The 27,061-nt window shown below is 24.8% G+C and overlaps 1 protein-coding gene across 4 annotated transcripts in view; it reads left to right on the top strand.

Annotated features, from left to right (window-relative positions):
* Positions 1-15,766, top strand: part of LOC132949492 (uncharacterized) — a 32,683-nt gene extending 16,917 nt beyond the window's left edge. For all 4 annotated transcript variants that reach the window (XM_061020412.1, XM_061020410.1, XM_061020413.1 and 1 more), the window contains 7 exons: positions 4,015-4,147; positions 4,290-4,420; positions 6,602-6,711; positions 6,974-7,119; positions 10,987-11,203; positions 15,365-15,481; positions 15,564-15,766. In XM_061020412.1, the coding sequence (XP_060876395.1) occupies positions 4,015-4,147; positions 4,290-4,420; positions 6,602-6,711; positions 6,974-7,119; positions 10,987-11,203; positions 15,365-15,481; positions 15,564-15,681 (972 nt within the window). In that variant the 3' untranslated portion in view covers positions 15,682-15,766. The remainder of the gene's footprint in view (positions 1-4,014; positions 4,148-4,289; positions 4,421-6,601; positions 6,712-6,973; positions 7,120-10,986; positions 11,204-15,364; positions 15,482-15,563) is intronic.
* The last annotated feature ends 11,295 nt before the right edge of the window (positions 15,767-27,061 follow it).

Consider the following 27,061-nt stretch of genomic DNA (forward strand, 5'->3'; position numbering starts at 1 on the left):
ATGTGAAATATAAAACACAAAAGCTTTGTATAACAACTTTATCTATTATACAAAACATTACACTAATTTATATTAATACTTAGAATGTACCTATTAATGTTCGTAAAAAGTTCATAAATGTAAAAACATCAAAAATGCAGATTCTGTTCAGAATCTTTTTTTTTTTAATTTTAATTTATTTAAGCATATTTACAATCTATACAATTTGTACAATAAGTAAATTTGATAACATAGGTAATATTAAAATGACTTGAATGTCTTGAGGAGGGAAAACCGTCCATCAACAGTACCTCCTATTAGATTCAGAATCTTAAAATTTAATTTTTATTTAATAGAATCTGACAATTATATTGCTTTCAAAATATAATTTTTAACAAACTTTGTGTGTTCCTATTATTATATTCATAAAGTTTTTTCTAGCGTACAACTGTTTACTACAATAACTAGGTAAAAGCAGTAAATTATACAAGTTCAAAAAACTAGTTTAATTGCCATTTAATTATAATTAAAATAACCATAATAGGCATAGTATAAGAATACTGCATATGAATTTAAAATAATATGTTATAAAAATTAAGATATTGAATTTTTGATTTAGATATTTAATTAAATCAACCTTTTTTTTAAACAAATGTAATGAAATACAATTGTTTTTATATTCTTATCATTCCAAAGTAGAACAACTGCCTACTAGATACTATTTTAAATTATATCAAAAATAAATGCAGTATGTACGCACTTATTAATACAACCCTACTATCAATGTCCACCGCTGACCATGAATTGTGTTTGTTCCAATTTTAATGATAAAAATTGACAAATTATTTTAGTTTTGAGTATTGTGAACGAAAACATTATATTCAAAACACGAAACATAAAATATGACTTTTATTATATAAATTTTATTGGAAGTCTTAAGATACGAATTTATTATATACCAAACATTTAAATGAATTTATCATGTTTCAGTAAAAAATATGACGTATTAATATTCGAATCTCAGCCTATTTATTATCATTTAATTTTAAAATGAGTGAAACAGTCAATGGAGTAAGGTGCTGCACCTTACCAATTGTAAATTAAACTTTGATTGCTTGAATATAATTAAATATACAAAATGCTCTACTTCAGGATATAAAACAAAATATATCATGATATGATATAATTACAATAAATTAAAAATTTATTAAATCGTCTTCATGAAAAATCGTAATTAATTCAAAAATGGTATTAATATAAAGTTTAAATGAGATTTCCGTAAAATAACTGAAAATACTGAAATCAAGTTTACTTACAAATATTAGTAGGTACACTAATAATCGTTTAACAATAATAAAATGATAATTTTGTTGTGTTAGTAGTGCATGGTTTGTACCTTCCCCCCCAATTATGTATTCTATACATAATACATTTAAAAAAATATATGTTGACTCTTTTTGAGCTACCTAATAATTATACAAGCTGATTTACCCGGTTTCGCCCGAGTGTAAAATATTTGTGTATACATCTCCCCATTCCCGTCTATAATATCATGCCAAAAAAAATATCTTAGACTTATTAGATTAACATAATATAATAGGTACCGTACAAATTGCAAACATCAAGCTATCATTAGTTAGGCTCTACGTTGATCAGTCAGTGAGTAAGTGAGTTAGTCAGGATACGTTCGATGATCCTATGATTTGAATATGTAATACAAGATTATCCATAAGTTTATCTACCATTATCAAAAAAAAAAAATGTCTACAAGAAAGTTAAATTAAATTTTTATGAGCGTTTGAAATTCATATTTTTACAACATTTGATATTCACTCGAATAACTAACGGTTTTCTTATTTTGTTGTAATTGAAAAACGTATGAATGTAGATACTTGAAAATTTCACTGAATGTTTGTATTAGCATTTTCTATACACGATAAAATTTTGAAAATAATTTGACTCTTTTTGAGCTGTTTACATACATTGTCGGTTTTTAAATTTTTTTAGTTTTTTTTTCTATAAATATCAATAAAATTATATTTGTTGGGTAAAAAAGCGTGATTTAATATAAGGCTCCTAATGTACCGTTCTAGTAGCAGTTGAAAATATTAAAAATACACAGGCACAATTTTTTTTTATAATTATTTAAAGTTCAAATTTTTACAACATTTATCACATTTAAAATTTAATAATTATTTTGTAGTTAACAATTTATAAAATGTTCAGCTTTTATAGCTAAGGATTTAAAATTGAAAACAAGGCTCCACGTAAATAGGTTATATATAAATTACTTTATTCACAATAATATCATTAAATATACTTGTTAATATCATAGCCTGACTGACCGATTTCGGTCAGAATCGTTTTTCCAATACAATGATATTATATCATTGAATTCAAATTTAACACCATCCATTACAGTGACCCACTTGAAACCTACTGTACAACAGAGCGACATCCACTTACCCACCTTTTTAAAGTTGTATTATATTCATTTTGAATTATTAAAGATACCTGCAAATGTAATTTTTTTATAATATTATACAACGCACAAAATGTTATTAAATCCTTCTAGAAACGACTTCACCCTAACATCTACAATTTTCGCCTTCCTCAACTTCGAACAATCTGCTCTTATAATCCTATGTAACCTCAGAAGACGACTAAATCAAAAATTGTGACGCGACCTAGGAAGATTATTAATTTTCATGAAAACGCACACATGCCATCAAATTCAATTGATGGATAGTTTCTTCACACAAATAAGCACCTATTTAACACGCCACATTGCATATTGTAAATTTTTTGACATACAGATTGTGAAAGATATTATTTAAAATGAAAAAAAAAATTAGAATTTTGAGTTTAAATTTAATGTAATATTATTGGGAAAAAAATAATTTAACCTACCTACCTACCGTATTACTAATTGCAAAATAAACTACTAATCACTATAATAGCAATATTTATATATATTACTTTACAATATACTTATAGTTATTGCACAAAATCGTTTTTTGTATTGAATGATTTAAGTTGAATTACAATTTAACACCTGTATTACAGTGACTTGCCCCTCAATTATGAGATCCACTCGACACCAACTGTACTTACAGTAGAGTGGTTACCCTACTTTCCCTATTTTTTTTAAATGTATGTTAATGACGTTATTCTTTAGTGTTGGCCAACAATATAATTTTTATCGAATAATATCGAATTATGTTGAATCTAAAAGGTACGTAACATTAATTAACTATAAAATATAGTTTGCCGAGAATCATTGATGTGTACCTATTTAAGAAATTATGAATTGAAATTAAAAAATACATTAAAATATATTGAATACTGGACTGGGGCTTAAATGTTTTTTTTTTTTTTTTTTTTTAATGAAATGCTGCTTAATTATTAGTTCATAATATTCATTATACTTTTATTCAAGTTACATTTATCAAATATTTTTTTGTAATATAAATTAAATGCAAATATAAAAACATTAATATTAATAATTGTAATTGTATGTATATTTCTATAAAAATAAAAGTATTCACCATCAACATTTCAGGATTCGTATTTGATTTTAAATAATAGTTTAGAAATAAAAGATGGTGTACTCTTTCGGGTATATAATATGTTTCTTTGTTTTGTAATATTATGATTGTTAAAACTTCACTAAATAAGAACACAAGTAACTATAGTAACTTCGGTACTTTAGTACTTTTTATCGATTTAAATACATAAGTGAAGTGTTTAGTATTTTTCTTTAGCAATACCATGCTCTTTCCGATAGTTGTCCCATGATTATAGATATTGAATATATCAAAAAAAATTCCAAGATTTCAATATCGTGCCTATCCACCGATATCGATGAACATCTGAGTCCACCCTATCGATATTGCCATACTAGTAGAGATGTATGGTCTATACTATTAATATTAATACGTCGGCATTTGATGGAAATTGATTAAAATATTTTTTCCTTATCCTCATTAAATTTAACAATTTTCGTTTTTAATTAAAATTTTTTTTTTTTAATAGGTACATCTATTCGAATCTGTGGTCGGACATGGAAGACTTATGGAGCCACCGTCAAGAAACAGTATGTGGCGGTTCGGATATCCTAATCCGGTCGATTACAACGATAACGAATTGTTCTGCGGCGGCCATTCCGGTACGATGTGAATCCAGATCGCGAAAATCCGTCGATTATATTTTCTATTATTATTATTTTTTACTTTACGAGCTCGAATTGCTAATATTGAAACGCAGAGCAAAGAAAAAACAAGTAAGACGGTAATAATATATGTTTTTAGTTCAATGGAGCGTTAACGACGGGAAATGCGGAGTGTGCGGGGACGCGTACGATCAAGCTCAACCTAGACGACACGAAGCGGGGGGTGAATACGGCAGAGGGATAATCAGCAGGCATTATTTTGCAGGTCAGGTAAGGTCAATTGAAACAATTATGAGCGTTTTGTCATTATACTCGAATAAATGATGCGCATAATATAACACTGTGCCATTATTGTGATGGTTGCGATCACGTTTGTCGTGATTATTATTCTTCAATCATAAATTAATTATTAATTATAATTACTCGTCAATTCTACCTAAATATTTTTGCTATTATTGCGTTCGATGGATTACATTCTCATTTAATTGTCGCATAAAATTTGGTTTAAAAACTTCTAATACAAAATCTATGGATGTAATTTCCATTTATACACTTTAACTTTTCTTAAGAACTTTTATGGCCTCGTGAAATATTAATAAGACACAATGTGGGAAAAAAGTTTTAACGAAAGTTTTGCTCAGTATGTCATTTAGAATTGAAATCCTCTTTGGAGCTAAAGTTTTTTGTAAATCGCCAAAATTCCAGTTACCTGATAGGTTACCTATAGAATTAGGGCCATCGAAATTGCATGGTTAATACAATAATAATTATGTATCAACATAATAGGCACTATAGGCACAATTTTTAAAAATCACGACAATAACATCACAGAATACAGAATAAATTTGATTTTTTAAATAAATTCGATGATCATAAAATGCTGAAATGTACTAATGTTTATGCACACAGTATACTTTAATTAAAACGAAAATTGGATTTGCTTCTAAAAAGTAATTTAAGTTTGTTTTAGCTGTTCATAAATTTAGCTCTTTATGTAGCTTAAATAAATAATACGTTTATTTTTAATTACATTGGTTTACTAATAAACTTAAAATATTACAATTTTTAAACTGATAATAAACGTACCATATTATATAAAGTAGGTCACAAAGCTTTAACATTTCTATAAGTAAAATAAACTTTTCTTGTTTAATTCCGTAGAATTGTTAAAACCTTATTTATTGGTTATGAACTGATCATATTATTACTCAAATTGTTCACTACAAAATAAAAATTAATAGTAATATTTTAACTTATATCTGGAAATAAACATTTATGACAATAAATTCATTTAGACAGTTATGTGTTATTTCCAACAAAAAATATCAATGAATATTAATTATTATTATGATTCGGTATTTTCTCTTTATAGAAATGTAAAAACTAATAAACTAAAAAAATGTCTATAAGTTACATAATTATTAAGTTTTTCGAGAAAATAATATTAGATTAATATTTGAACTATGTAACATCACTTTTTTTTTACATTTTAATATCAATAATAATTTTTATAAGGTACTTCCTAAAATTAAAAAACTGGTCGTCAAAAGTTACTTGTTGCCTTTGGAAAACAATTATTTTTTACATAATATTTTTTTTTATGAAAATTAGCTTTTATATTAGGTATTTAATGTTTGATTTTAATTATTACAAAATCTAATAATATTTCTAATTTATTATAAATTAAATTTGTATGTAAATAATATGAATACAATTCAAATTTGTCAATATTGGCGTTCTAAATTAAAACATGATGGATTTATTTAATTACCTACGTAATGCGTCATATAGGTACTTCAACTCCATAATATGCTTCTAAATTTTCTCAGTCATTTGTAAATACTTGAGTAGGTAGTAGGTTCACAATAAGTACAACACTTGTAATTTATATTTTATTTTAGAATTATTATATATTTATCTTTTTTCTTATTATTTTAATTATGATACAAATGATATATCATATCAATATATTATATTATATTATTAATATAATAATTAATCATCAAAATATATGATGAATAATTATGAAAAAAATTACGTGTAATTCGGAATAAATATTTAATAAATTTGAAATTTTGGTTAAAACACAAGCTTACCTATATAAATTTGATTATTGATGATTTGACTATATAATCTAAAACAAATTCATTGTATTCATCAGAAATTCTTATCCGATAATAATATTATGAATCATGTTTATGTATGTTCAGATGCCTCAACTTAAAATAATATTTCTATAATTTCTATTATTTTATAATATAAACTTCTGTAAAAAACACTATAAAAAAATATTTTTCCTAGTGGCAATGTAGAAAAGTTATGTGAAACTTAGTTTAAAAATATAATAAATTAATGTTTGATGTTACGTCACAAAAAACTAATAATATAAAATTAAATTGCTTTTCATTTTCATATTATAGTAAAAATAATAAATGGTTTATTGGATTTCAGACGATTGATGTTGAAATTGAATTAACTGCCAACCACAAAGGAAGATTCGAAATCCACCTCTGCCCAAATAATAATCCTAAATACGAAGCTACACAGTCTTGTATAGAGAGGTAAGCAAATAAGTGTGTTATAAGGTTTCATGAATCATCTAACCATTATTATATAAGGCGTTTATCAGTTTGGCACGATATTATCAATTTGATTTAATATGATTTAATATTTTTTATTTATTACCAGTAAAAGGCGATTTATATTATATTTTATGTTGTATGTGTGCTCATTCGTAACATTCAAAGTAAAATATTTACAAATTATAAAAAATTAGTAAAAAAAATGTATTATTGTAATTTTATATTTTCTTGTTTTCTTGAGGTTTCCGTTGTACGTATCTGGCACACGGCAGGTCCGATATCTAATCCCGGAAAATTCAAAGAAGAAAGATATTTTCAAGTACAGGGTGAGGTTACCACCTTATCTCACGTGCTCCCAATGTGTTCTTCAATGGACTTATTATACAGGTGAGTGCGAAATATGAATATGATTATAAGTTGTATTATGTTAGTCAATAATTGATTTTTTTCACTGTAATCACTAAGAAGCGTGTTTCTGTGATTTATTATAGTTCGTTATTTTAGACTAAAACCAATAACATTTTCTACTTAGTTATATTCTGTAGGAAATACTAAAAAATTTTCATAATAATATAATGTGTAGAAATGTAACTATTTATTTATCTTGTTTATATAAATTACTACTTTAGATAATATGAATTTGTTTTTCTAGTTGTAATTATTTAAAATTGAATAATCACAGACATTTTTACCAAACACTACATATTTTCTAAGGATAATTTAAAAAATATTGTAGCTGTATTCGAGCAATTATAGATGTTTTCAGTTTTTCATAATTTATGATAAGAAGAATTTATTTTTCCTTGTCAAAATCCCGAAAATATAATACAAGATTCCTAATAAGTTGTTCTTACTGGAATTAAAATACAAATTAAGGGTTAAAGACAAGTTTATTTTTTATGAGCATTTTAACATTATATTTTGACGAATTGCATAATCAAATTTAACGATTTATCCTAAAATTGTTTTTCTTTTTTAGTTGTAATTCAAAAATATTATTGGTAGGAACATAAAATATTTCACCATTACTTGAATTATTATTTTATAAATTCCATTTTCAAAATATGTAGATTTTTTTAAAACTATTTATAGACATTCGAAATGTTTGAATTTTCTTTTTATGGTTATTTAAAAATATTAAAACTACAAGACAAAGTACAAGTTTTTTTATTAATATTTGAAGTTAAAATTATGACAACATTTGATATATTTTAAAAATTATTATTTTAAAAATTGATTAGACTTTTAAACATTTACTAGATAAGTTATCATTGTTACAATGACTTGTAAGTATTTCAAAATTAAATTATACCAACTGTAAGTTTGTAAGATTCTGATGATTTTGTAGAAAATCACTATGAATTATCTTTTGGTGATAAAAAGTTTAATTAATTTTGTACCAGCTTAAGAAATAAGAATTATAAAGTTTAATGACTCTATATTATAATATGCTTTATTAGTTATACTTATGTTATGATTAAACTAATTGATTTTATACGTCATTATGATAAAGTAAATACTAAATGTACAAGTTTATATTATATAAATTGTATGTACAAGCTGTAATTGAAATAATCTTCACGATTTTAGTCTCTACAGACTAAGATTATCTAGATTAATATTGGTTAAATTAATTGCTTTAGTTTTATTAAACATACCTTTTATGAATGTATAGTTAATTCAATTACGATACTAAAAAAAATCTAATTTGGTTTTCTATTGCATAGGTACTAAAATATATTCACGTTTGATAACTTTTACAAATAAAGCTATAAGAATAATATAATATTAGTATGTACTGCACATGCGGTTTAAGTAAATAATCTTGATAACCAGACAAACTTAAATTATTCTAAAATTTTTTTTTTACTTATTTAAAAATAAAAGTAAACAGTTTTTGAGTTACTATTTTAAGTTTACAAAGAAATTTATTTTTTCTTGATTAATGCAACTGTGTACATAATTCCAGGTCACAACTTTGACGTATACTTCAATATTATTTCCTCTAAAAATATTTATAGCACGTTTATGAACTTATTTTTTGAATTAATACAACTTGTATCCGCATAAATGATTTTATCTATTACCTATAACTGAGCACACAGAATTATTCAATACATTTGTTGTATAAAAATATTTATATCACTTTAAAGAAAAACCAAGTTTGCTTGCTAATGAGCATAAAATATAAAATGCCTTGTCTTATACTTAAGTTTTAAGATCAAGTTTATGCAGATGTATTGTTATTTTCAAATTATCTTAAAATAAATCTTTTCTTTTTGTATAAATTAAATTTGAAATAGTTGTAATAAATCAAGTTCCGGAAATAAAATAAAAGTATTTAAAATATATTAAAATACTAAATATACTAAATATTTAGCTGACATAAAATTATTTCATGGTAATTTATTTTTGGAAAATTAAATTTATTCTCGAAAAATTTGAAATAACTACTCGACTATATTATCATAATGATTGTTTATTGGATTGTAAATTAATTATTTATGAATTGAAATGTAATTGATTTTTAAAATTCAAATACGATTCGAAACAATTTAGGTAATAAGAATATTTTATCTGATAGGAATTATTCTGTTTCATGAGTAAGTGAATAACGTATGCATAAAAAAAAAATGATCTAGTAAAAAAAAAAATGTATACACCGTTAAAGTAATACCTATGTCAATATAATAATTTATTCAAACTCGGACTTTCATGTACTTCAATAAAATAAATATGATTACATCATTGAGGATGGTAAATCTAGGTACACCATCGTCGTGTGAATGTGTATGTACTTGTTTGTTCCATGTATTTTACAATTATGGTAATGTGTTATTAACACTGTAAATTAACTTAAAAAATATTTTGTCAAAACGTTATAAAAATAAAGATAATATTGTAGTATAAATAATATACTATAATAGGCAACAATACAAAATTAATAACAGAATATTATGGTAACACGGGGTATTGGGTAGACAATTTAGCCACACCAATGTCGAGAGTGTTTTTCAATGGAATAATAATATTACCAATAGTTTTATTTTTAATTTTATTTAATTTAAAAAAAATAATAATGATAATTAGTTATCCCTTTTAGTGATCATTATAATTATTATTCAGAAGACAAAATTTGATTTTTTCTTTAAAAATAACTGTGAAATAAATAATAATGCACATCACGTAGTACTTACCTATCTTGTTACTTTTTATGGCTTGTGTAGCATACTGCAATCCTCAATACTCGAGCCTTTATCTATCTATCAGCTAATAATATGGTCGTAAAATATTTGAAGTGTCAAAATTGTTAGGACCCGTAATATGATAATTGATAAGTACCTATTAATACCACATTGCTATGTATGCATTTAAATCAAATTTTTGTAATATATTTTGTATTACAACGTAATCAATGTTTTAGTAGACATATTAATAATAAGTATACATATTATATAACATTATACTTATATTAATTTTAAAGAATTTAAATCGTCGTTAGACAACAGTAAATAATATTCTATACACTAAAATCTTTGTATTCGTAATTATTACGATTGGAGTGAAAATTGGACAACATTGGAGATTCAAAGAAATAATATTATAAAAAGTATAATAATATATACCTAAGTACATGGTGATAATGCGTGAAATAAATAGGAATATTAATTGTTTATTATTACTTATATAAAATTGAGGTTAATATTTGAGTTCGACACGATGCATATTTTAATTTCTAACTATGATATACCTACCTAATTGGTTTTGTTTGAAAATATAATATTTCCTTTAGTACTTACTCTCATCGGACTTGACTAGCTATTATTATTATATTATGATACTATTATATTTGTTATTGTAGTAGTGTCTACACTGCGTGTAGACGATAAAATATAAAACAATGTTATGACCAGCGGGCAGTGGTACATGCAATATTTTTGCCAGAAGGGTCATTATGAAAATATTGTGATCCCTCACCCCTCAAAAATGAAAATTTCAAACTCCCTACATTATAACAATAATTATTATCATCAAACGTTCCAAAAATTAATGTTCGAACCACCCCTCACCCCTGCAGGGTGGCGTGCCACTGTGGAATAATCATATAATTATTATTCAACTCTCTGACTACCAGCATTAAAACGTCATTGGATGTCATTGTTTTTAAACCGTTCGATGTACGTTAAATGTATAATATTGTGTAAGCAAGTGGTGTCTCGGCGGTGGTCGTAATCGTAAAGCGTCTGTTCACAGGTAACATGTGGGGCAAATGCGACAACGGGACGGAAGGACTGGGCTGTGGGCTACCGGAAACGTTCCGGAACTGTGCGGACGTCAAAATCGTGACCAGCACGTCGGGTCTGCCACCGCAGTTCATACACAACAGGCCGCAGCAGCACTACTACAGTTCGGCTCTCCGGGGCGACGACTTGATGATAGCGCCGCAGATTTATTACCCACTTGTGGTCAAGTACGTCCCGCGCGCGTGCCGCCGTCGATTTGTCGAATGCGCCTTTTCCTCTTTTACGCTCAACGCACGCACACACACACACAAACACACACGCACTAACACACACACGCACGCACGCACGTCTTTATTATAATATGCAACAACACGGGCAATAATATTATTGTGACCCACCGCATTCAGGGTACCGGTGATATATACAATTTATTGCAAGGACAAGGTGTTTGGATTGACAATAAAAATTCCAAAAATATTGACTTAATTCACTTTTGAGAACACGTCATGTGCATAGGTTTATTGAGAATACGGTTTACGGCAAGTCGGAGGGGTGTTCTGATAGTTATAGAATACGACGTATTTGCCATTAGTTTTCTCTTGCCATTGCGCTATTGTGTGTAGGTAAAACAATGTTGGCCAAGACATTATCGACTTCTGTGACTGTTTATTTTCGTTGCCAGTGCCAGTGGGGGGAGGGGGGGGGGGGGTTCGAGTGTTTAACATTTACTTGTCCAAGTGTCTGACTCGTCAAAACACAACCGGAAAATACTGCAGGAGTAGGTAAGTCTAGGAACGGTCGTGTATCGATTTGTGGATCATTAGCCCTACCTAATGTCTTATAGTTTATACCATATATGTAATAATAATAATATCTGTTTTTCTTCGTCACGCCGATGCAGTGCATAAGGCACGAAATAATAATAATATGTCAGTTATTATTTTTCGAAATCGTTAATTTTGTTCACGCGTCCCAGTCCTGTGTAACAGTATCTACGGTCGTGATTATCTACGGACGATGACGACGTTCATAATTTTATTAATATACGCGAGCGTTGACATTTCTATGGTGTTATTAATGTTGTTAAATATAACAAAAAATGTAATTTTATAGTTTTTCGTTTTGTACTGTCAAGCGTAAAATATTATAAACAAATGCTGTTTAAAAGAATTTTTCTTTTTAAAATCGATACGGCACAAACTACATTCATATAATAGTTATACATACATCCAAGGTATGTATAATAGTTGTACATACATCCAAAGTATTTCTATTTATTTTAATAATATACTATTTATATTCCAATGAAATATGGGATCCATAGTCGATAGGAATAACCCCATTTTATTCGGCTAAAACAGATAGAGATAATTGTATAAACATTTTTCCCTTTTTAAAATTAAAATACCTATGTACGCCTTTAATTGCATCAATATTAATTATAAAATACTTAAACATGTCTTATAAATTATTAAAATTTAATAAAACTCATTTAAATTCTCCATTTACAAACATTTTCAAATGAAAGTTTCAAAATTTAAGTAGGAAATTACATTATATTTAATTAATTTCATGTACAAGTGAAACAGTGGCTCAAGTTATAAGTTTCCACTCTGCAAAAGCTTTTTGTGGTTATATTAATATATTTGTCACTTTCCAGCTTTCAGTAGCAGCTATTCATTTTCACTAAGTAGCAATTCGAAAATAATTATTTTAATAGAATCATTAATAATAAATCATTTTACAAAATAAAGTTGGATTTGCTTTTTATACAATTATTAAAAATATAAACCATTCTTCATTAAATATTAATTTTAAATTAACTGTATGGTTTATTATTCAAACATTTTTTTAAAGTATTTAATTGTATACTAAAAGAAAATATGTATTATGCTTGTTTTTATTTAAATTTTAAAAATGTTTTGCATAGCCATTTACTCACCCGTAGAAAATATTATATGCATATAGTACCCTACGTATAATATGACAAAGGCACATCACATCATATTAAAATAAAAAAATAATTGATTTGTCCTTGTCATATATAATCAATATTAAATTCCGTGAAAATAAGAACGAAATAAATATTTAAAATCTTATATGATGAATAATAATTTTATTTTAGAATCATCAATAAAAGTTTTAATAATTAATAATTATTTTTTAAATTTATTTACCTATTCGTAACAATATTTTTTTTTGCATAATTCTTTTTTACGATCATATTCTTTGTAATTCTTCGCCAATTTACTTAATTATATCGTATGTTTCATTATTATTAAAGTAAATGGGTACAAGGCACTAGTAAAACAAATTGTTATAAGCTCAGTACAAAAATTATTTTTTTTTAAATGTACGAATTAATTATGAATCAGTTAAAATGAAAAACTAACAATGTTACATACACCATTTCTAAATAATCAACTTAGAAATATTTATTTAGTAGGTAAAAAGTTAAAGTAATAATTCAGAGTAAAATGTTTTAAAAGTACGCAAAGATAATTCAAAATGTCAACTTACAAATGCTAAGAATACATGACTGTATTTTAATATATTCAGAGTTTCTCCACTTTTGTTGGTCTTAATAAAGTTTACAATACATAAAAATATGCATAAATAAATAAAATCATATTTTAACGAATAATAATTCATTTTTGTTAGTGACTCGAGACTCAGGTAAATTGTTAATGCCGGAAACTTTTTTAATACTATGGAAATGAATGCTATTCAAAAGTTTTTTAAACTTATAATAAAGTCAGTATTAACTAATATGGCCTTCTGGTGATTTATTGGTTTTATTTTCAGAACAAGTTTCTGAAAAATACAATTCCATATTTCCATGTCATAATAAAAACAATTACATTTTTAATTATTAATGGATATCAATTGGCCTTAATCGAGTACCTTTAATAAAGCGTAAAATGCTCTTGAATTTTTCTTATGATTTCTTTTATAAAAATGAAATAAAATATATAGCCGAGAACAATTACATTACAAAATGCATATACACGTAATCACATTATTCGTGTTTACTTAATTTTATTTTCGTGGTGAAGCATTACCAATATTAACACACCTGCTAAAATGTCAATTTAGTGGTTCTCGTATAATATTACCATTGATTATGATTAATATTAGTATTTATAATCAATGATATTACATTATTTTTTCTTAAAAAATATCTCTGATAAAAACAAGTTTATTTAATGTATTTCAGAATTTGGTTGAACATTAAAGAATTTTAATTTATATTCCAATTTAAATCCTACAGTTTTTTTTATGTCTATGAAATAATAATAATAATAATAATAATAATAATACACTTTTTGATTTAATATTCATGTACAATTGTTTGAATAATATCGTTAAAAATATTTTGCATACTTTTATACATTTCATTAGAACCGAACGATTAAATAGTTTTTCATATAATACTCCGTGTTATATAAATTTGAATTGAACCAAACAGGAAGAAAACCAATTAATATATATATTTTTATATTTTAGCTTTAAAAACCATCATTATAATAATAATAATAATGACAATATTTATAGTATAATTTTGTTATCTCCAAAAGGAACTATACGTTTTAACATTTGTTTGTTAAAAATGGGATTTGTTACAATTCTCAGTAAGTGTATATGAACTTAAGCAGTTAAACCCTATGAAATTTGAAAATATTAAGTTAAGTCAACCCGACTTATTAGTTATTACACACAAAAGCATTTTAAGTGGTTACAGAGTAAAGACAATATATTATTATTATCTTTTTTGATCACAAAACATAATAATGCTATTGAGAACCGTCTTTACAAACAAAATGAAAATATTTACGATAGTATCCCTTGACCCATTTTATGCGAAAATAAAAACCCAGAGATACAGTATTAATTTCATATTATACTTAAATATACGAGTATAAATTATCAACTGCTTTATTTTATAGTATAGGTACCTACTGTAGGTGTTGTTTATAATTTACACTATAGTAAAACAAATCGGAAACACCGAACAAAACCAAACTATATATAATATTTATTACAATGTTATTTTTAGTAGTATTCTATCTATCATAATGTTCATAGTAATTTTTTTTCGTATTCATTCAATATCATTTTTAAATTTTAATATTTTACTCAACAATGAAAACCTTTTTACATTATATTTTATATTTTTTATTTTGCACAGACTAACCTATTTTCAACTAAACCCATTGTATATTAAGGACACACTCCACATTTATTTATTTATTTTTTATTATAACCGACTTGTAAGATAACAAAGAATTATTTTGATTTTATTCAAACAAATTTCATCTTCGCAAATAAACAGAGTAGGTACTATGTTTATTCACTGTATATTATATAAATGTTTACTTTTAATTTAGGGCCCAAGTATGTGTTGCAACGCAGAAGTATCGTATTGTTCCCGGCATGGACAAATGGTGTGAAAACAATTGTGTAAACTTTCCGTCAAACTGCCCCGAAGAATTCTGCACTTGTCCGTGAGTTTCGCACTATGGCACAATGTGTCATTTGTTCTTAAAATAATTGAGCCAATTAAATATCGGTTTGTTATATTTTCAGAGAACAATGCACTGGAATCGGAGAAATAAAAGGATTACCCGGTGCTGACGAATACTGCCAGGACCAATGTATTGTCTATGGAGCCAAGTGCCCGAAAAAGCGGTGTGTCTGCTATTAACCAGCTGATTAGACTTCTGATTTGTACAGTTCTTGAATAAAAAATATACATACATAATTAGCTTTTTTGCTCTATTTGCCAATAACTCATGTTTTTTTTTATTTATTCCCGTTATCCGAGTGATAAATGTCTAGTTAACACTTACAATAACAATAATTTATTGTGCAGCACACTAAAACGTTTAGGCTGTTCAGAAGATGTAAAGATATTTAACAATAATTTGTTACTTTATATTTTACGTAAATGAAAAACTGAATTATACATAATCAGGAATTCTTGACCATTATGTCGTACCAGTGGTGGTTAAATGATTTTCTCACGGAGGGGGATACGGCTTATTTTTATACTTTATTACACTATTATTTTGAAAATTAAAAATATAATTTATGGTTACCGTAATATAAGTTATTATAATAGTTAACAATATAAATTATATTGAAACAAAGGTCATGGGGATCAATCCCTGTCATCCTCCCCTCTACAGGTTGACCACCACTGTGTCGTACCTACCTCGAAATGTGTATTAATGTCAACTTGTAAAATAATGTTAATAATATGACTAAATTGTACGACGTACTTACGTAATAACCGTAATAATATGTACAATGTAGGTACCTTGAAAATGTATATAAAAAACCATCAGGACCTACAGCGTATCGCACAAAGGTTAATGCATCCCAGTTATACATATTTAAGTACCTATATATACCAAGTTTAAATATTAAAGCATCATTGAGATTCTAAAGTAAATAGTGTCTTAAATTTAAATAAAGTGATCTCAAGTCATGACTGCAAATATTATTATTTATTACAGTATAAAAATATTGTACAACTATTATATTTGATGAATGATGAATATCTATAGGTTTTTACATATTTATTATATTTTAACATGTACGATTCATTTTTCTATCAGTATTCCAAATAATAAGTAACCATGTCATATTCGTAGACTGGTATTAGTAGTTCTTTTTTTCAAGTTAATTTTTCGTTAAAGTTTCACAAAACAAAAAATTACATCACAAAGTTTTGTATTATTTTTTTTAATTCTTTTTTTTCTTTTTTACCTCCCTAGTGTTCTTGTTGTTTCATTTATCAGTGTGATGTTTATAGAGTACATTATGTGTAACGGATAATCATTTATTTGCTTGTCAGTAACAACTGTCAAAATTAGTTAATGATGTATTATGTACTCTAGCTTTGTAACATATATTTTTACTTTCATATATTAAATCGGAGATTCTTACTACTACTAATTTAGAATTTACAGAGTTGCGATTAATTATTCTGTGATTTATCGAAGAAATTAAAGTTACTGGACGAAGTTTCCACTTTAAAACCCCTTTTAATCTGACAGTTTTAAATTCAATAAATCTTTAAAAGTTTATTTTTTGAACAATTTGTCAATTTATTTGAAATAACGCATTTCTATAATTATTAATTATTTTTAACAGTTAAACATAACCATTATACACTGAAATTCTAAAAATTATTATAACCTAAACAGTAACGATTCTTTTAAGTAAAAACAAAAATGGTTCTAAATGTTGATGGTTTTGTAAATTGGACCTGTATAATTTATTTTTTAATATTTTATATTATGTATAGAGTTAATAACATTAAAATTTAATTTAAACATTTTCCAAAATCATAAATTCTATACTTATTTCTTTACTTAGTTATGAATATGGTAATGCATGCCGTGTTTATTAAAACAAAACACCTGCACATAAATCACAAAAAGTATAGAGAAAACTTCAATAAATAGATCACTGTTGCAGAAACATAATATTAAATTATTAATTAAACTATAAGTTTAATATTTTACATTTACAACAATATTCTTTTATTGTTCAATGTAGAACACATCATTGCTTATGATCATTCACAACACATTAATTAAAACATTTATACCCACCACGAGTTTAAAAATGCTACGACACGAGTTTATTCTAGAAGTATTCATATCTATAAAGACGTATTTGAAACTTTTTATCTCCGATAATTGTATATGATATTCATTATTGGCTAGATTTATCTTCTCATTGAATTCTTATGATTTAGCAAAATATGGTTTTATGCGTAATGTTAAGAACTTGCTAAGTTCAACTGCCACAAAAAAAATAAAATTTTTAACACTTATTTTATTTTTATATTTTGTAGAGTGTTTGGTACCTATGTAAACAGTAGGCATACCTACTTCAGTAAACAAATCCATTTATTCTTATAACAGAAATTGTCAAAATAAAGTATTGTAGCATATTAAATTAATTACCATGGTGAATATATTATTAAAATTGAAAAACAAATTGCAATATTCGTTTTGCGAGTTTTAATTAGGTTTTTAAATTACATTTTATTTCTTGGAATTATTTTTATTCTATTGATTTGATACGGATTGCAAGAATAGTAGGACAGATGTAAACGTAAACGTGGCGATATTATATAATGGTACCTACCTACGATTATTTATTGTGCAAGTAATTAATTCTTAATTTTTTTTTTTATTAAAAACATGTTTGGAAAAATTAATCGAAAACGTATTAGTATAACTGATCCAATTCAACAGTACAAAATGAGTGAATCCAAAAAATAAAAACTTAAGTTGATGTTTCGTTTTATTTTTATTGATCTATTATGTTCTTTCGTTATTTACGCATTTTATGGTATTATTTTTTTTTTTTATTGTAATGAAAATACAACTTTACAGTGCAGCGTAGCTATATATTTACTGTTTGTGTATTATAATGAAATTGTATGAAACAAAATAGTTTTCATTTCATATATTTTTGTGTATATATTGTTATAATATTATGCATTCATTTATTATGCTATAAGCTGTTATAATAAAACCTGTTTGTAGAATGAAAATACATCAATGCAGTATGGAGATGAATTCAGTATGTGCAAACAGAAATAGTTTCGTTTATGAGTCGTTGTACATAATTGTTAAGATTTTTTTTATTCAAATTTATAAATAGCCATAAGTTACAGCTCAAATGACAAATTACAATATATTATTGTGACTCTCACAATATAAATTATTATTATCACGACAGTGGCGTAATAGCTTCGACAAGTCCCCACTTGTGTAATTAATATTTGTAGATTAATATTGCAAATTAACTTTTATAATTTGTAGATTGCAACCGTCTTGTGGAAACCATTTTTTTCTCTGCAGGGCTTATTATCATCATGACTGTAACTTTTAAGAATTTTTTTAAATGTATATAATTCCCTGAAATATTGCTCATAATTTTATACAATTGTTGTTTCCATTTTCTTTTACCACCTACATACATACAAACAACTAAAAACCTTTAAAATGAGTATTCATTTAAATAATCATATCAAATAATACGGAGGATACCATTGAGTTCTTTTGTATTTTTCTACATCATGTATATTATGCTAATAATTCATTCCTCTTATCATCCCCCACCTAGCAGTAAAAATTGTAAAAATAATTATGTAAAATAAAATATTGTTTTTAGTAATTTTAATGTCAGGTAATAATTTTTATATTTTTATTTGATGTTAACATTAATAACAGGTTGACTTTAATAATATTATGTCAGCATAATGAACTCAGTTAAATAAATTAACACAATATACATTGCAAAAATGATTACATTAAATTGATATAAATCAAGGTCATAGTGTGATAAGAATTTATTTCATTAATCAAATGATTTATTTGTTCAGTAACACAGTTTAAATCTAATCATATTTCTTCAATAAAAATAATCTGACAAATACATGTAATAAATTTTACTATCCAACCCAATAACTATAAAATAGTTTTTATAAAAATGAAAAATATAAAATGTAAATAGTTATAATATATAGGCTATAGGGGTATTGATTGAAGTATTGTGATATAAAATATTGTTTACATCGTATTTATAATAAAGCTATTTTATGACTTTTTTTAAGTTCTTTATTGTTAATTTGAATAGATATAACGTATAATTGGATTAGAGTCGTACACTATTTAGCACTCGTTTATTATATGCTTTTAGTTATGTCAATAACTTTAACGAGAAAATCGCAAACAGCTTTTAGTAAAATTAAAACTGAAAATAGTTTCTGTCTATATTATTTATGGTATGAGTGACGTCCTAAGGAGCATAATAAATTGTATAATACAACTTCTTAATAAATAACATTGAATTCGTTGAGTTGTCCCGACAAAGTGTCATACATTTATTTTAATAATATTTTTAAAAATAATAAATGAAATTAATGTTTGTTTACCTAATGCACATCCATCAATGTCACTAATATTATTACTCTGGTTTTTTTTAAATATTATTTTTTTGTAATTATTCTTAGATTAATTTTCAGTTTTCGTTTATTTGATAATTTTAAAAAGTACTCTTTCGATACATAAAAATTTTAAATTAGTTAATTGCATTATATTGTTATGATAAATATTCCAAAATTTTACATTGTTGTATAATATTCTTTTATATAGAAAATACCAATTAGTTATATATTTCCTTGTCATATCATTATTTTATTAATTTCAAACAAATCAATAAAAATAAAAACAATAATTATTCGACAAATTTTAGCTCTATTTTAAAACAATTATTTACATTGTAAAAACTAATAAGTAACACAAAATCATATTAATTTTAAAAATTCTCAATTTTTCTACCAAAATCTAAATTATTGTGTGTACCTAGGCACTTTATTTTCTTCGCTAAACTTTAAACCATTATTTTCGGATACCAACTGGCAACTTCATTAATTAAGTTTACCATTATACGTTAGGTGTTATCATCAATCAATGAAACGTCAACTGCAAATATTAAGCAACTTTTCTTTCAATTGCCAAATGTATTATTAATTTTGTAATTTTTAGTTGTACAACAATATAAAAAGTTTAATAACGTTTTTAATCTGCGAAATAAGACAGCATAAAATAAAAGTACACTGTAGTACATATTTAACTATTTTAATTTTAACGAATAAAAAAAATTCACATTTTCTGAACAAAACTATTAAAGTCGTATAATATTGTCATGACCTTAGAGATATAATATAATATATCAATGAGATGAAAATTAATCATAAAATATCAATACCTATTGAAATGATCATTTATATAAATATCTAGAATTGTTGATTTCTCCAATAAATATCAGATAACTACAATTTTTTAATTATTACAGATAAATAACTTAAAAAAATTCTATTAATAATTGCAATCTAATAGAAAATACATAATAATATAATGCCACCGTAGCTGATAAAAGCCCATCGTTTGGTCAATGATTCCTGGAATACTTAAGTCCCTATTTTTAATAACTCGGATAATAAAATAAAAACAATTATTTGTACAATAACTAATTATGCAAACAAATTCGTAAGTAATTGCCAATTTGCTGCATATAAATATGTGACAAATTTAAAAAAAAATTAATATAAAATTATTGCAGATACTACTATTATTACTATACGTAGTTAACTGTAAATAATATTCTTTTAGATTCTGAGTGGAACGATGAATGTATTGATTTTACAATGATATGTGTTTTTTTTTTTTTAGTTTCTGAGCGAAGCGATGAATGTATTGATTTTATAATGATGTGTGTTTTTTTTTTAATTTTTTAAATTTTTTATTTTTGTGTCTGTTATTATCTTTTAGGACAGTAAAAATGCTTGGATTTTCTTCAACAGTAACTTTTCTGATAGGAAAGTGAATCTAGTTGGTACTTTGGGGGGTCAAAAGTAAAAATTTCCCAATAGTTTTCAAAAGCGCCGGGAAAAACAACATACAAATTAAGAAAAAACGGTTTTCCACAAAATCGATTTTGGTTTTTGGTATAACGTATACATGAAATTTTCACTGGTTTTTTATATTTGCATTTTCTATACACGATAACATTTTCAAAATATTTTGATTTGTTTTGAACTGTTTAGGAACATTTTCAGTTTCTAATTTTATTAGTCTTTTTTTTCTACGAATGTCAATAAAACTTTATTTGTTGGGTAAAAAAGCTTGAAAATATAATACAACGCTCTAACTATATTGTTACAATGAAGTTTAAAAATATTAAAAATCCTTAGTCACAGTTTTTTTTATAAACATTTAAAGTTGAAATCTTGACGAAATACAGAAAAATCACGAAGCTTAGCAAATTATTTCGAGTTGAGAATTCATAAAAATATTTCTTTTTAAATCTAAGATTTAAAAATGTAATACAAGATTATTCATAAGTTTGTCTACCTTTATAAAAAAAATAAAAATGTCTACAAGCAAAATAAAACTTTTTTCTCAGCTACTGCAGATTAGATAATTATTGTAAATTATCAACATAAACATAATATATTATTTTTTTTTTAATTTACAATCATATTATCTAATGAAAATATAAATTGTAAATTTATAACAAATTAGATTATGTATTATGTATTTACCTACACGAAATTGCTTTGATTGCAAATAATATATGTTAATGTTGAATAATTCAATATCGGTTTCTATTTTATGTATTATTAATAATGAAAATGTAAATTGTAAATTTCTTTAAAAATTAGATTACCTATGTATTATGCTTATGTAATCGTACACGAAATTGCATTAATTACAAATAATATGTGTTTATGTTGAATAATCCAATATCGGTTTCTATTTTATGTATTATTAATAATGAACACCAAAATACAATTGAAGAAAAAAGGTAGGCAAGTGACCCAGTCTCTGTGATTGGTGTGTTAAATTTAAATACAATGATATAAAAAAATGAATACGAAAAATGGTTCTGACTTCTGAGCGAAGACGATCTGCCATCCTAATGACAATATTACTAAAGTAGATAACAGTAATTTTTTTCAAAAAAATTGCATTTTAAAATGCAATTGTGTGTTTACAGCAAAATAATATATACATTAATAGTTTCATGTGGGTACCCACAGTAAAATGTTTAAATTATAACAAAATAACTAAAATCATTATTCGTCATTTAAATATCTTTAACGCACGTGCTGGGTGTTATCAATGGATAACTTTCCAATCCTATTATTCGCTGTTAATTTTATATTCTTCCCTTTATCAAATATAATTATTGTACAAATAACTGTATAGATTGTAGATGTATTTTAAATAATAATAATAAAAAAAAAAAAATATCTAATTTTATCAACATTTTAAGTACACTTTAAAAAAAAATCATGCATACATATCTTTAATATTTTTCTCTTATTATTAAAATAACAACTTATGAGGAACCTTGTATTAAATTTTCAAATCTTAGATATACATAAAAAATATTTTATTAATATCTAACTCATAATAGATTACAAGTTTTCATGATTTTGACGAATTTTGTCACTCATAAAAAAAGTATTGTGGATTTACGCTCAACTTTATTTCTTTTTCTCCTCTCTTTGTAATTTTCTGTTTATTAAATATATAATAATTTATATATAATATTTTCTCTTCCTCATTGTGTATGAAATTATAATAATTACTATAGAATTACTATTATTATTAGTTAATAAATATTATTATAGTCAATTATTATGTTTTTATAGGTATTTTATTTAGTGCGTAAAAATTATTTGAAAAATTTGTTATTTTTATAATACTCTCCAACTAAATTATACCTAATGTAAATTGAAAACATAAATGAGTTCTTTATTTATCTTGATTTAATAAAAAAAAAATGAATGCGGTTTATATTGTTTAATAATATTAGATGCAATATGAATCATTGATTAAATAATTAAATTTTTCAAATTAATAAAATGTTCTTCTTGGAAATATTCAATGACAGTTTTTAAGGTAAAACTATTTAATAAAAACTTTAAAAGTATTTACACAAATTACACTACATTTTATAATTAAAAATACACATAAATTATCTCATACATTTCTAATAATTGAATACATTTTCTAATGAAGTAATATAAGCAAATAAAATAACAACGGTAGAATGTACTTTAGAAAACAAATAAAATGGTTTAAAGAGTACAATATAATGTTCAATTAAATAACCTAGTTTGAGAACAATACAGTTTTATATTTACAAACTTAGGTCTTATAAAATATTTTTAAAATATTTAACGTCGGACATAGTAAACATGTTTGTTTTTTTTTTAACTGATATGTTACTTCTTATTTTTAACAGAAAATACAATTTGTATTATATCATTTTTTATTATCAATCTAAAATACAGTACGAGTATAAATTATCATTCATTATGGTATTATACAATACATAGTAATTTTATTATGTATAGATACAATTGTTTATTACATCTTACAAAAAAATGAATGTGTTTTATTGATTCAAAAAGGTACAAACTAATTGAGTTGTTAATTTATACGTCATTATAATACAAAATAAATAAATATTTTATATTGTATTGGTCCATTTATAAGTTAAAATTTAAGTTAGACCTACATTAAATTATTATAAGACAAGTATTAATCATTGAAAATGAATCATTTCTACTTCTTTTATTCATACGATTAATTCAACTCATTTAGACATATTATATTATTATAGTGGTTTACCTTATACATACCATTGATTAAAAATATTTTTGCTGTCATTTTAATGTGTAGAGAATGATGTTAAAGTTGTATAAAATAATACACGTAAACGTCGTAAACACAATTATGTCTATAATAATATAGTTCATAATTATTTATTATTATAAACAACTATAGACGACAAAAAGCAGAAGGCTATTACCAAAATTCTCCTGGTAAATCAATTATTTAAAACATTTGTTGCACCATCTGGATTTTATATTTCTGTGAAATATGAAAAAAATTTAATTCTATCTCAAACATTATAAAATATGCCAAAAAAATATAAATCTTTTTTAATGGCCTCAGACTAGTTAAGTCACCACTTTTGAACCTACCTATAGCGAAATTAATTAATTTATTAGACTGTTCTAATTTATTTGTAAATGGGCCGTAATGTGTCGGGCAGTAATGTTGTTCCCTTATAACTGGAAGCGATGGTTTTCGTTCACGTAAACGTGAAAGTTCTGATTTTTTCTGGTCCAATGGATAAATACAATGCTCTAAAATTACTTCTTTAATAGTTTATGGTTAGTGCACGATAAGAAAATAGTGATTACTGATTAATAGACGAACCTTTAAAATATTAACTGAAAAGAATTTAATCAAATTTCAATGAAGACCTTACTAATGAATGGATGAAATAAGTTATAAAAAATGCAAAATGTAATTAGAAATAAATAAATAATACATTTTAGACTGTACTTGGATTAAGGACGTTATTGGTTAGGTATTTTATAATGGTTTTTTATTTTTAGTAAATATACCGGTTCTCAAGAAAAGTAGTAAAAAACCTTAACATATTATGTACCTACATTAATATAATAAATATGTCTCATGTTATTGCGCTTTATATTGAATAGCTTAAATTATTTTATTCAAATTGTTTTAAACGATACTTTAATACGTTACTTTTAATCAATATTATATTTTTAATACGGAGTTGTACTTTTACATTATAAGTAATTTGCAAAGTTTCTAAACATTTCTATATTATATAAGAAATAACTATGTAATATTGACAATATTGTTTGTTGTATTAAATCGAATTACAAATAATAATGTACTCTGCAGTCTATATGGTCAGGTTAGGGCAGCAAATGCCTACCATACATTTTTTTAACCCCATCTACAGCCCACTTGTAATTTGACAAATCGAAATCAAATTAAATTGTTTAAACTTTATAACATTTACATATGTGTATATATTGTATAATATATATTTGTACACAACACGATTTAATATAACATTTTCTTAATATCATAATTCTTTGGTAGGTATAAACTCTAAGTATTTAGAAGATACCTTATAAATTATAATAAAGAAAAAAAGTCTTTGTTACCATTAACAACAGTGTACCTATATTGCACTAAAATATTCTAGTTGCCCTAAAAAAATATTCGAAACTAGCTAATACTTATATTATTGTTTCAGAAAGTTGTGCTTAATTTGATTTCTATTTTATTAACTGACACTTATAACTCTTATACAACTTCCCCTTACTTTATTTTATGTAAAAAGAAAATATGGTAAGCCATTCATGTTATAGATACATATGTATGCATATTTATATAAATGTATATATATGTATATAAACATTTATAAGCAAAGAAAATATTTCAATTTCAGTAATATTGAATGATATAACAGAATAAAAATCTTTTGAATTGCATTACAAAAATTTGATTATTAAATAATAACCTTTAGTAGGGACGAAATAAAATAATCAACTACCTAACTGATCAAGTAACTAGTCAAGGTAAAGAGATTAACAGGAAATATTCCCTGTAGTATTAGATTTTATATCTATTTAATCTTCACAAATGTACTTCTGTTCACGAAAAACACACATAAAGATAATTATAATTATAATAACAATATGTATTGTAACAACATGATAATATACAATATATAAATAACATATAAAATAAAACGATAGCTCTAAGCTCGTCCCATAAGTATATTCTTCAATGTGGATAAGCTGAAAGAATAGTAAAAAGTATATTATACACAAACTTATTATAAAACATCAGAAAACAATATTACAAAAATTGCTAAATTAAATTAAAATAATATTAATATTGCTTGGTAAAAAAATACTTCCAATTATTGGGTTCTTTCAGTTCCAAAATTAGTATGATTAAATGGTACAGTTAAATTAAGTATCTTAAATTAACACTAAACATGCAAAATAAAATCTACCAATCATAAGTTTGAATAAAAGTTCGAACTTAAGAATCGGAATGAATTAAATTAGTTGAATTCAATTTTGGTTTATATAGAATAATTTTAATTAACGAATTAATGGTTGTGACAGGGTAAGGTACAGGTAAATAAAACATTTATATGCGTGAATGATGTACGGGCTGTATTCGAAGACGACATCTCATGTGATAACCGATCGTGCTAATGCTTAGTAAATAATTACTTCGAGAGTTTTAATATCCAACAAATTTGTATAGTAATTGAAACTTAAAACACAATTTAATAACACAATTATTTGTAAAATGTACACCAAGATGTTTAAAATAGTCAACTCTTTTCAAAGATAAATAGGTAAATAATAAAAAATAATTAACACACAAGTGTTATTAAAATATATACTACTAAAAGAGTGTACAGTTGCAGATAAGCCAGAACTCATATAATATGAACCTTTAGTAATATTAAATAAATACTATATAGTTTTAATAACGATACATAATATATTTTTGATTTAACTAAATTTATCTACAAATATATTATTATCATACCATGATTATCACCATTCATCATTGCTGAAGTTGAACAATTATTAGCTACCTATCTTATATAAAGTATCATAGGTAAGA

The sequence above is a fragment of the Metopolophium dirhodum genome, chromosome 7 (assembly GCF_019925205.1).
Source record: "Metopolophium dirhodum isolate CAU chromosome 7, ASM1992520v1, whole genome shotgun sequence".
Lineage (NCBI taxonomy): Eukaryota > Metazoa > Arthropoda > Insecta > Hemiptera > Aphididae > Metopolophium > Metopolophium dirhodum.